The sequence below is a fragment of the Elephas maximus genome, chromosome 16 (genome assembly GCF_024166365.1).
Source record: "Elephas maximus indicus isolate mEleMax1 chromosome 16, mEleMax1 primary haplotype, whole genome shotgun sequence".
Taxonomy (NCBI): domain Eukaryota; kingdom Metazoa; phylum Chordata; class Mammalia; order Proboscidea; family Elephantidae; genus Elephas; species Elephas maximus.
The window spans coordinates 82785604-82797984 of NC_064834.1; the positions used below are offsets into that span (position 1 = coordinate 82785604).

Sequence of the window (12381 nt, forward strand, 5' to 3'; positions counted from 1 at the left end):
GTCAGATTGTGCCAGGGTTGGCATGTGGATACATGGAGCACGAGAGGAGAGCCGTAAACGCAGCCTTGCACAGTCACAACACCCACTTCTAAGCACAAACGGGTGCTGAGACGCACCCTGGGATCAACCGAGTTACAAGTGGAAATCATGAAGGGGCTGGGCTGGATGGAGAGAACAGTCACAGCGGTCAGAACCTCAAGTTTGTCACCCACACCACACCAGTGATTGTCAGAGTGTCCTCCTAACTGCCACTCCTCTGGAGGGGCACTGGTACACACGTGCTCACTCACCCCCACATACACTCACACTCATATCCACACGCACACATAACCACACATTCACTGGCCCACACTCCATTTACACACATGCTCATTCACACACACACAATCACACACATGCATACATTCACACATTCTCAGACATCTTCACACACATGCTCATCCACTCATACACACATACAGTCACATGTGCACACTAACACGGCCACACACATGCACGCTCTCACATTCACACATTCTCATAGTCACACATGCACTCAGTCACATACATGCACTGACATGCACGTTATCATTCACATTCTCACACACACATGCACACTCACGCTCAGTCACACATGCTCATACATGCACTCACACACATGCACTATTACACATGCACTCAAGGCACTCACTACCACACACGTGCACACACAACTATCACACATGCACTCACACACATGCACTATCACACACATGCACTCAAGGCACTCACTACCACACTGTGCACTCAAACATGCAGTATTACACAGTCAAACACACATGCACACACAACTACCACACATGCACTATCACACATGCACTCACAACTACCACACACGCACTAACACACACTCATATGCACTATCACACGCATGCACTCAACTATCACACACGAACTATCACACATGCACTCACAACTATCACGCACTATCACACATGTGCACTCATACACATGCACTAACACATGCACTATCATACACATTCACACGCACTAAGGCACGTGCCCACACAAACACATACATCTGCTCACACTGTCACACACATGCACTATCACACATGCACTCACACACACGCACTCACACTAACACGTACACATGCACTCACACACGCACTATCACAAACACGCCCTATCACACATGCACTCACACTATCAGTCTCACACACGCACACACTATCACAGTCTCACGCACTCACACTATCAGTCTCACACATGCACTCACACTATCACAGTCTCACACATGCACTCACACTATCACACACACACAGGGAATCAGTTGGTCTGAGGTCCTAGAGCTCTGACAGACAAATCCTGGGACAGCACAGTACCAGCTGCTGGTATTAGAAGCCCCCACTCCCGCTGCCACACACACACCCCAGAACTACTAAGATGGGGCCTCCCCCCCACTCCCATCCCTCCTGCCCTTGGGACAGGCCCTGAGGCAGAGGTGAACATCCCAAAAGGAGGGACAGGGACTCTGGACAAAACGGGCCACCTGTCAGGAGCCTTGGGCAGGCATGGCTGTCCTGGGCCAGATAGGTCCGAAGGAGCAGTTTGGGCAACTAGCTAACGAGCCTTCTGCCCCCAGCGACGCCTTCCTTGAGGGCTACGTGCAGCAGTTCCTGTATACCTTCCGCTACTTCTGCACACCCCACGACTTCCTGCAGTTTCTCCTGGACCGCATCAACAGCACCCTGCCCAGGTAGCGTGCAGCCCCCCGTGGTTATTGGGCCCAGTTGGGGGGACTTTTGTGGCCAAGGAGGCAGCCCTAGTGTTGGCCACAGTGGCCCTGGGGACCCTTGTGCAGTGCTCAGCCACCACGGGGCACCCGTTCACAACCACCTGTGGGTGTGCAGCCTCATGGGCTCAGGGATGAACAAACACACAAACCAGGCCCTTTCAGACTACAGACAGCCGTGAGCAGATATTGCATCCGTGGGGCCTCCCGGAGGAGACAACAAGGGGGCCCACACGAACCTTGAGAGGGCCAGGGGGGCAGGGGGTGGTGCTGCATCCTGAACTCAGGCAAGGAGAGGTCCGTGCAGGTCACAGATGTGTGAAGTTGGGGACCAGTGAGACAGGACTAGGTCGAGGGTCCTCCAGGTTAGCAGATGCACGGGATCAGCCAAGCAGAGAGGAGCTGTGAGGGACCAGAGGCAGGAGCTGTGGGCACCCGGGGAGCAGGTGGGCAGACGGCCAGGGGCACCCAGGATGATGCTGCGGGCTGGCTGGGTTCAAGACCAAGAGGGAACATCAGTGGGCAGGAGAGTCCAGGAAGGTGGACGCTTCGGGGCCAGAGGAGCCCTAGGGACTGCCCTAGGATGGATGGGGGGGGTGGGGCAGGGCAGGGAAGCCTGACCGGAACAGTGAGGAGGCAGCAGTGACAGAAGAGCCACAGAGAAAGGGGCAGTGGCCGGAGCGTGTCAGTGCTCTGGGGGGTGACCCAAGAGAGGCTGCTGATTGGAAGAAACATTTACAGAAAAATGGGGGCTCAGCTTCAGGGAGGGGTAGGGCCTGATCTGCCAACACAGGAGGGGGCAGAGGGTGGGCACAGGTACAGGCGGGGAGGCCAGCCAGGAGCTGGAGTGGATGCCTTATATGGGGGACAGGACAGCCTTACGTGGGGGAGGGGACAGCCTTACATGGGGAATGGGACACCCTTGGCCTCTCTCTGCAGTGGCACTGCGCCAGGCCACCTGAGGTCAGTGAAGGGAACGGTGGGCAGCAGGCACGTGCTGGCCTGTCACCTCCCCCCAAGATACCCCTGTGTGCCACCCCTCACCCAGACTGGGTCTTAGGTCCTACCAGGGCCCAAGCTGCCCCAGGCCATCCCCACCAGAGACTCCTGGAGACCCTGAAGCCCTACCTGACCCCCTCCCTCTCCCCTCCTGCTGCTCCCTGACCCCCGACCCTCCCCCCAGGCATCCTGGGTGCGAATGGGTGCTGGAGAATCACAAGGTAGCCTCAGGGAGCAGGCAGGGAAGCAATCCATCTCTCCTGCCCCCTACGCGGGCAGAATGAGGCTAAATGTCCCCCTTGAAGACAGGCCTGAGTTCAGACCTAACACACCCACACTTGGCCATGCAAGCTCAGCAGGACCCCATGAGCTCGGGCCTCCTCCTCTGTGTCTGCAGAGCCCACCAGGACCCTACCTCAACCTTCACCAAGATCTACAAGCGCAGCTTCTGCCTGCTGCAGGCCTGGGTGGAGGACTGCTACACTGTTGACTTCATGAGGAACGCCGGGCTCCTGGGGCAGCTCCAGGGCTTCATGTCCTCCAAGGTGACCACGGGCGGAGCCAGCAAGGAGGCTGGCCTGCCCCCATTGATTGCGCTCTGGGCCCTGGGGGGTGGGGTGTCGGGAGCAGTGGGGAGCTGTTCTTATCCAGGAGGCGGCAGCCTCCAAGACCACTCGCTGCCTGTGCTGCTGCCCAGATCACACCTCCAGATGGCTACGCAGAGCACCTGCTGGCCCTGCTGGAGGTGAGCACAGACCGGCGGGGCGAGGGGGCCACACGTGCCGGAGACCTGGAAGACTCCAAGGAGGCCGAGGAAGACACCCGGCCCCTCAACGCCCTCTGTAAGAAGTTCTCAGAAGATGGCCTCTCCCGGAAGGTGGGAGTCTTTCCCGGAAGGGTGTCCATAGGCAGTGCCCTCACCGTGACCCAGCCTTGAGGACACAGCCCATGTGTGTACACACACACACATGCATGTATATACAGATACATGCACACACACCTATGCACATGCATATAAGTACACACATGCATGTGCACACATACAGGCATGCACGCAGTCACATCTTTGCATTGCACACATGCAATACATACACCTACATGTGTGCACACATGCAGGTGCACACCTACAGGCATGCGTGCACACATTCACTTATATACTTGCATGTGCACACATGCAATACACATGTACACACATATGCATGTGCACACATAAGGCATACATGCACATTCACTTATATATTTGTGCACACACAATACACATGTACACACATACACGTATGAACACGTGTGTGTGCACTCCTACAGGCATGCATGCACATTCTCGTATACTTGCATTGCACACACGTACAAGCACATGCACACCTATATGCATGCACATGTGCACAAGCACACATGCATGATGGAATTACACGTGCACACATACATACATACACGCACATATACAAGCGCATATGTATGCACACACACACTCCTCCACAGAGCCCAGGGGAGGACCCACGGGGGCAGTGGGGAGGCTCCCTGGGGAGGACAGCGGGGGCCCCTGGGGGCCTCGGGGAGGTCCTCAGCTCAACCTGGCCTCACACAGAGCTTCCCCTGGCGGCTGTCCAAGGGTAACGGGCTGGCACTGGGACCGCACAAGGAGCGCCAGTATACCATTGCGTCAGCCCTGCCCAAGCCCTGCTTCCTGGAGGAGTTCTACGGCCCCTATGCCAAGGCCAGCGAGAAGGGGCCCTACTTCCTGACTGAGTACAGTACCCACCAGCTCTTCACTCAGCTGACATTGCTGCAGCAGGTGAGCCTGGGTCTGCTTTCTGGAGGGACAGACAAGCCATCAGTGAGGGAAGCCAGTGGCCAGAGGCTCAAACCAGGCAGGGAGCTACCGCCCAGAGGTGTGGCCCGGGGGGGCTTCAGCTCTGCCAGAGCTGACCTCCTCTCCCAGCACATGGGGCGCGGCCCTCCTTCTCCAGCCTCTACCTACCCCTCCCCTCCATCTCTGACACTCCAGCTTCGTGAACACTAGAGGGTGCCCTGTGGGCCACTGTGGGTGCAGGCTCAGGCATCTCCTGCCTGACTCTGGCCCTTGGCTCCCTGGCTGCAGCTCAGCAGAAGGTGGGGCTTACCCAAGGCTGGGTGGGACCCCGGTGTCAGCAGCACCCTGTAACAGAAGCTCAACCATCCCATCCATCACAGCTCGCAACACCGGCTCAGCGAGCACCCAGAAGAGCCCCGCTGTCCAAACCCACTGACCGTGTCTGGTGACCACTCCCCATTGGGTCAGCATCAAACCTGTAATTGCAGAGCTTCCCCCCTAAACCCCACAGTCTGCGGGGCCATTACTTTGACCACAAGGCCTTCGGGGAGGACATTCCTGAAAGTGTTTTCACGCCCCCGACAGGAATTGTTTCAAAAGTGCCACCCCGTCCACTTCTTAAACTCACGAGCCTTGGGTGTCATGGACAAGAGTACGGCCATCCCGAAGTAAGTCCGCGCCTCAGCCAGGGACGTCGGCCAGGGATGTTGACCCAGCCAGGAATGTCGGCCTGGGCGGTTGGTGGGCGGGAGTGTCTTCAGGAAAAGTTGGGTGGGAAGCGTTTGCCCTTTCTTAGTATCTTGGGGAGGCTCCTCTCCCTGGCTGCCCAAGGGAGGTCCTTGTTTCACTCACAGGGGTGTAGCACTCACCAGAGTCTTTAGGGATGACCTTGAAGCCAGACCCCGCCCCACTTAGTGCAGCCCTCACACACCCAGGCTCACTTGGCTGAAGCTGGCCCTGGAACGAGCTGGCTGGGGTGTGACCTCTGCCTCAGGAGGGCCTGGGCTGTAGAGACCCAGCAGGGGGCATCTTCAAGGTCTGTCCTGGTGTGACATCCTTGAGTGTCACATCCTAATGTGTCACTTTCCCTCGTGATGTCTTCATTTGTGACATCCCCAAGCGTGATGCCCACATGGGACATCCACATGCATGATGCCCTCATGTGTGATGCCTCATTTGTCTCCACGTGATGTCCCATGTGTGATGTCAAGTGTGATTTTCCCATATGTGACGTCCCGTGCACCTGTTTCTATTCCAGAGCCTTCTCCTCCGAGTCTTTGTCAGCTAAAACCTGCAGCTTATTTCTGCCAAATTACAACCAAGACAAGTACCTGCTGCAGCTGTTAAGGAATGCCGATGATGTCAGCACCTGGGTGGCTGCTGAAATTGTGACCAGTCACACCTCCAAGGTGGGCTCCTCTGCTGCTTTCAGGGTGGGATGCTCGGGACCTGCTGCCACCAGGGGTTCACAGGGTTCTGGGGGGTACGGATCCACCCCGTCAGCCCAGTACCAGATGCAGGGATCAGATACTCAGATGTCCTTCGGGGTGAGTCGTGTCTGAGGTGAAAGATAAAAGTAGCACCATGCATTTGCCTACATTGCTGTCACATCAGACACAGCCTAGGTCTGGAATGTGTAGCACCCTCACCTCCATGCCAGGCACAGATGTCTCCCCTACTGGGGGTGCCTCTGCCTCCTGCCCACCCAGACACCTGGCTCCCTCCCCAGGGTCAAGGGCAAGCCTCCCCATGTGGAGTCTGCACATGCACACATGCAGTAACACATATGCACATGTATGGACATGGGCACACATGCACTGGGACCCATGCGCACACGCTGACACACGTGCACGTGTGCACACTAACACGTGTACACGTGAGCACAGGTGTGCATCCACGCCCATGCCGACACATACATGTATGCACACTTGTGCTGACACACATGCAGGTACATACATGTACTCATACATATGCATGAACATGCATACACATACATGCACGTGCACTGCACACACACATATGCATTGCACACACGAGCACTCCGTCCCACACATGCATACACAGTCCCTCGTACACAAGCTCCCTCTGCCTCTGGATGTGTCTTCTTGAGACCTCCAGGCAGGAGACGTTTCCTGCCTGAGGCTGCCCCCACCACTACCCACTCCTAGCACAGTTGGGAGCCCACTGAGGTTTGTCTAGACAGCAGTTTTGCTTTTTAGAAGTGAAGTTGTATATCTTTTCACATCTTTATGCTTACTAGGCGTTTGCCCATCTACCCGCCCACCCCAGCCCCTCTACCGACACCATTTTCTGACAAGATGTGTGCTTGGCCACCCACCTCCTTTCTGCACGTGCTGGTCTGCACCTTGAGGCTCCCCATTTGTCGGTGTTTAAACCAAAGGATTCTGAGTGCTGTCTCCTGGCTTCAGTTGCAGGTGAATTTGCTGTCCAAATTTCTGCTGATTGCAAAGTCTTGCTATGAGCAGAGGAACTTTGCAACTGCCATGCAGATCCTGGGGGGCCTGGAGCACCTGGTCGTGAGGCAGTCCCCCGTGAGTATGCAGGGGCATGTGGGGGGGTGGGACTCGCACAGCCACAAGGTTCACTTGTACTTTTGTTCCAGGCCTGGAGAATTTTACCCGCCAAGATCGCGGAAGTCATGGAGGAGCTGAAGGCCGTGGAGGTACGGGTCACCTGTGCTGCTCACCAGCAGTGTGAGGCCCTACACACCTGGCAGCTTCCAGAGCCCAGGGGCTCCACAGGGCAGGCACGGCACACACAGGGCTGTGCATGCCTGGCTGGCCTCATCATGAGCCACCCAGTGCTGGGCCTCTGCCATTCACCTGTGTGTGCAAAGGAGGCCAATGGGGGAGCCCCACCCTGAGTCACATTTGCTAAAGCCCTTGCTGGTCTGATTCCTGACACAGTTCCTGGTGCTGAGGCCAGGCCTGGGCACAGTGGAACCAGCCAGCCTCAACACCTCACATGCCAACACATGCACACAATATATTCACGGAGGGGCACAAAAGCTGGGCAGTCCCAGGTTATGGATGCCAGTCCCACACAGGGTTCCCTGCAGGGCGGGCAGGACTAGGGAGTGTCCCACTCAACTCCAGAGGCACAAGGTGAGCATCTCTGTCCCCCAGCTCCTCTGTCCCCCAGCCAGGTCTTCCTTGAAGAAGCCGGGCCACTCTGGCTCTTTTCCGGGGCACGGCAGAGAATAAGAAAATGAATTTGCATTTTCCATGGCATGAAGTGCAAAGCTTCGGTGTCCATTTGGGGTCTCAAGACTATGACTTTTGATCTACGACCCCAAAATCCAAGCTGTTTTGATTGGGTGGTAGTCAGGGTGTTTGTAGCTGCCCGTGCAAAGAGACTTGGGGGTGGCGTCAGGAAGCCCTGCTGACCTTTCCCTCCTGCTCTCTCCCGTCTCTCCCTCTTTCCTCCCTCTCCCTCATCTCTCCCTTTCCCCCCACTCCCACCTCTCCCTGTCTGCCCCCCACCCCCACCCCTGTGGCCAGGTCTTCCTCAAGAGCGACAGCCTGTGTCTGATGGAAGGGCGGCGTTTCCGGGCCCAGCCCACAATCCCCTCAGCCCACCTCCTGGCCATGCACATCCAGCAGCTGGAGACAGGGGGCTTCACCATGACCAACGGGGCCCACAGGTGGAGCAAGCTCAGGTGAGACTACAGGGGGGCTTCACCGTGACCACTGGTGGGGCAAGCTTAGGTGACGCGCCTCCTCCCAGGCCTCCTGTTCCTTGGAGGTCCGGATGTCTGCCCCGCACCCTGCTGCAGGGCCTCAGCCTCAGAGCTCCCTCCACCCCCGAAGGGCCTCCAGCTACCTCTTTCCTAGGTCTCCAGGAAGAGCCAGGGCACACCCCACCCACCTCTGCACTGTCCTCCTCCTCCACCCCCACACCTCACAGCCCGCTGGGCCATGCACCCCTCTCGCTCACCCCCACAACCCACCACCCACCCTCTGTTCTCACTCTGGCCTCTCCTCCACCCTAACAGCCCCTATTGTTTCTCAGCTGAGGGTTGGCTGTCCCTGCCGGGTGTCCTCATCCATGCTGGAGGCTGGTCAGGGGCCCCCACTGTCCCAGAGTGCAGGCTAGACAGCCTCAGTCTGTGAACAGGATACAGACAACCTGTCCAGTGGTCCCCACTCCTCCAGAGGCCAAGCCTCCTTCTCAGATCATCACCAACTTTTAAAATAATATTTAAGATACTAACAAATGTACTCTTGTAAAGGATCAGAAAATCCACACAAACAAAAAAGAAATGAAGAATCAAGTGTAATCCGCAATCCAGAAAGAGCCTGAGTGAAGAGCAAGCATGTGCTCTTCCTAGTTTGTGTGTGCGTATGCATGTGCATGTGTGTGTACGCGTGTGCAGATGTGTGTATATGTATGTGTGCTATGTGTATGTATGTACCTGTGCGTACTTGTGTGTGTGTGCATGTGTGCATGTCTTCTAATTAAACATGCTGTCGCTCATACTGGACGTACAGGATTTTCACCCATCATCATGATGGGAATATCTGTCCACATAGCCCACAGTTCCCCAGGCAGAATTAAGGACTCTGCTCTGAGCCCCCTTGTTCTTGGGTCATACCCAGCGGTGTGCTGGTGCCTGTCAAACAACTGGCTCTCCAGGGAAACATGCCTCGGTTCAGAGTGTGTGCCGATTCTCCCACCACGGCGAATTTCAAGCTGCCGTGGTGACATCACTGAACGGGGGCTGGAAGAGGTGCACCCAGCTCACCAGTGGACAATGTCGCTTAAATAGTCCTGTGTTTACTCGTCTGTCCCCTCTACTAAGCTGGGCCCCAACAGCTGACGCAGGGCTTTATTCATGTTGAAATCCTCAGCACTGACAGGGCTTACCAGAGCAGCTTTCCAGTAAATATTTGTGGAATGTAATTGGTGAGTGGGTGGATAGGTGGGTGAGTGGGTGGATGGGCAGATGGACAGATAAATGGATGGATGGGCAAAGAATGGTGGATGGATGGATGGATGGATTGATGCACAGGTGGATGAATGGATGAATAGACAATGACTGGATGGACTGATGAATGGATGGACAGTCAGGTGACAGGAGAAACAGACCTGAGTGATGACGTGAGGTATAACCTGGTAAATAAGTACAGAAGACCTACCCTTTGGTTTTTGTACTTTGAAGGGTGGTGTTTAAACAGTTCACACCAGCATGCAGTATCCTTGAGCTCACGAAATGCTGCCCCCCACCACTGTGTGAGCTAAATTTTGCTCCTCCCCCAACAGAAACATAGCCAAGGTGGTAAGCCAGGTGCACGCTTTCCAGGAAAATCCCTACACGTTTGCCCCCGACCCCAAGCTCCAGTCATTCCTCAAGCAGAGGATTGCACGCTTCAGTGGGGCCGATGTCTCCATCTTGGCTGCGGATAGCAGGGCCAACGTGCACCAGGTCACCAGTGAGAAGCATTCACGAAAGATCCAGGACAAGTTCCGGAGGATGAAAGCAACATTCCAGTAACGTGGACAGGGGGTCTGGGTGTTGAACTCCAGGTCGGGGACAGAGCCTGTGAGGAGGGGGCAGCAGTATAGGAAGGAGCCTGTCCCTAAGGCATCCTGCTCAGCAGCAGTCCTGAGTCTCCGAGCCAAGACACCATGCCTGTGGCATTAGATAGCTACTCCCTAAAACCCAAGTGGAAGGAGGGCTGGGGCTAGTGGACATGGCTTCTCCGCTCCGGGGCCTGAGCAGATCAGGCAGTAGGGCTTGAAGGGACCAGCCCAGGTGGAACAGAAGCCAGCCCAGGAGACCCTGGAGCTGCCCCTCCTCCCCAGTAGACGGAGCCAGGACAGGGCATGGGAGGAGGTCTAGGGAGTTTCTACTGAAATTAAAACCAACGGAAATAGATCAGTCAGGTCCCCAGAGCTGCGTTCCCACCCATGAATTTCATAGACATGAGTCTCACCCCATTCTTGAGTGAACCAGCCCCTCAAAACCACCCCTAGCTCACTGAGCCAAAATTCTGTGAGCCAGCCCTGTGTCAGCAACAAAGGACCAAAACGGACCAGGAAAGCAGGACTCTGCTGGCCACTGAATTGACACACCGACCCCTGGCTCCAGGTGTTCTAGAACCTCCGCTTGAGCCTGAGGTCTCGCCTGCCCAGACTCACACACCACACCCCGCCAGGAGGCCCCGCAGGTGCCAACTGGGCGGCTCACCCATTCTGCCGGCAAGCAGCCTCCACAGGAGCTGAAGCCCGCCTCCGCCAGGGCTGCCGTGCCGGCCACTCCAGCTCAGCCCAGCTCCCAGGAAGGCGGATCTGTCTGCAGAGGCTCTGCTTTCTGGAAAGCTCTCTGGAGCCCTAGCCTGCAGCAACAAAGCAGAGGTGTGGCCTTGGGGGTCAAGCGTCCTCCGCCCAGCCCATCGCATGGCCAGAAGGGCAGCTAGCCGCTGCCCTCCAGTGTCCAGCAACCGCAGCAGCACAGGGGCGCCTGCCCGGCCCTCTCCACAGAGGCAGCACCCCCTGCCCCCACCCCTACACCCCTGAACTGCCTCTGCTCGGTCTCATCGCTAGTGCTTTTTTGGACCAGGCGGAGGAATGGAGTTTGCTGCCTTGATGGCACCAAGTGCTTCCCGAGGCTTCACTGTTTTAAGCATTTGCGCTTTAAGTGGAGAAAGACCTGCTGACCAGTGGGGTGGGAGTCAGGACAGGGCAGCCCGGGGGCGGGGGGGGCAGGGCCGGGGGGGATGCGAGGACAGTCCTCACCAGGGGTCCAGGGAGACAGCCACCCACCCCACACAGGCCTCACCCCACAGCAGAAAGGCCAGACCCCTTGGTGTAGCCCCCAGGCACCATCAGCTCTTAGGGTGACCTTGCTAATTACTGCAAGTTACTCCAAAAAGGTCCTCTGAGCTTTAACAAGTAGTGATTCTTTAGTGCAACCGGCTAGTGGTATTTCTGGGGAAGCTGTTACTAATGATGAAACGCTGAATTTTTAATGTGCAGCTAAAAGGTTACCAACGTTACCCACACCAACCCGCTGGAGAGCGCCACGTCCCGCTTAGATGTAACCTGAGACGCGGCACGCCCTCAGCGCAAGCACGCCTCATTCTTTTTAGGCTCTTCTACCAGGGTTATGTTCTGCCAATCAACTCAAGCAGCTTCAGATTTTGTATTTAACAAAAGCAGTGTCACAAGCCCAGGTGGGAGTCAGCGTCCAGTGCTAATAAACGTTCAGACGATGCTCGTTGCACAGGCACGCTGGCTTCCGGCTTCAGCACGGCTGTTTGCATGCCGCCTGACGTGACCTGACAGGGATTTCTCAATAAAGTCACTTCTACCCAGACGATGTCCATGGGGTTCCTTTGCTTGTGTCTCTAAAGTGACGCCTGCTTTGTGGGCTAAGATCATCTCCTTCGTGGCAGACAAAAAACCCTCTCACAGGCGGCTTGGAGGTATGGAAAGTCCTCAGCACAGGACGGACACTCAAGTGCGCAGCCCCCCAACATCCCAGCTGACTCAGTTTCTAATTTAGGCTCCACCATGACAACCCCGTTCACCATCACCCACGCTGTGAGCCAGGTGAGCCAGGGATGCTTACTTCACTGCTGTTCCAAAAAGCCTCGCCTCGGGGACTCAACTCCAACCCACCTCTGTGCTGACTGGCAACTCCTTCCACAGCCCAACCCCAGCCAGCACCCCCAGCTCGAACACCCCACTTGACACACAGGGTCCCCCACATCACCGCCTGTTGACAAGACAGAACTGGGTTCACTGCCTGCTCAACAGGGCCAGGGTGTGTGAGTGACCTCAATAGAGCTCTGGC

The 12381-nt window shown here is 56.4% G+C and overlaps 1 protein-coding gene across 1 annotated transcript in view; it reads left to right on the top strand.

The window, feature by feature from the left end:
* Window positions 1-11233, top strand: part of KNDC1 (kinase non-catalytic C-lobe domain containing 1) — a 77854-nt gene extending 66621 nt beyond the window's left edge. The window contains exons 21-30 of the mRNA XM_049855741.1: window positions 1604-1717; window positions 3150-3297; window positions 3450-3629; window positions 4338-4544; window positions 5148-5230; window positions 5821-5971; window positions 6992-7114; window positions 7186-7245; window positions 8084-8241; window positions 9846-11233. Coding sequence (XP_049711698.1) covers window positions 1604-1717; window positions 3150-3297; window positions 3450-3629; window positions 4338-4544; window positions 5148-5230; window positions 5821-5971; window positions 6992-7114; window positions 7186-7245; window positions 8084-8241; window positions 9846-10077 — 1456 coding nt within the window. The 3' untranslated portion in view covers window positions 10078-11233. The remainder of the gene's footprint in view (window positions 1-1603; window positions 1718-3149; window positions 3298-3449; window positions 3630-4337; window positions 4545-5147; window positions 5231-5820; window positions 5972-6991; window positions 7115-7185; window positions 7246-8083; window positions 8242-9845) is intronic.
* The last annotated feature ends 1148 nt before the right edge of the window (window positions 11234-12381 follow it).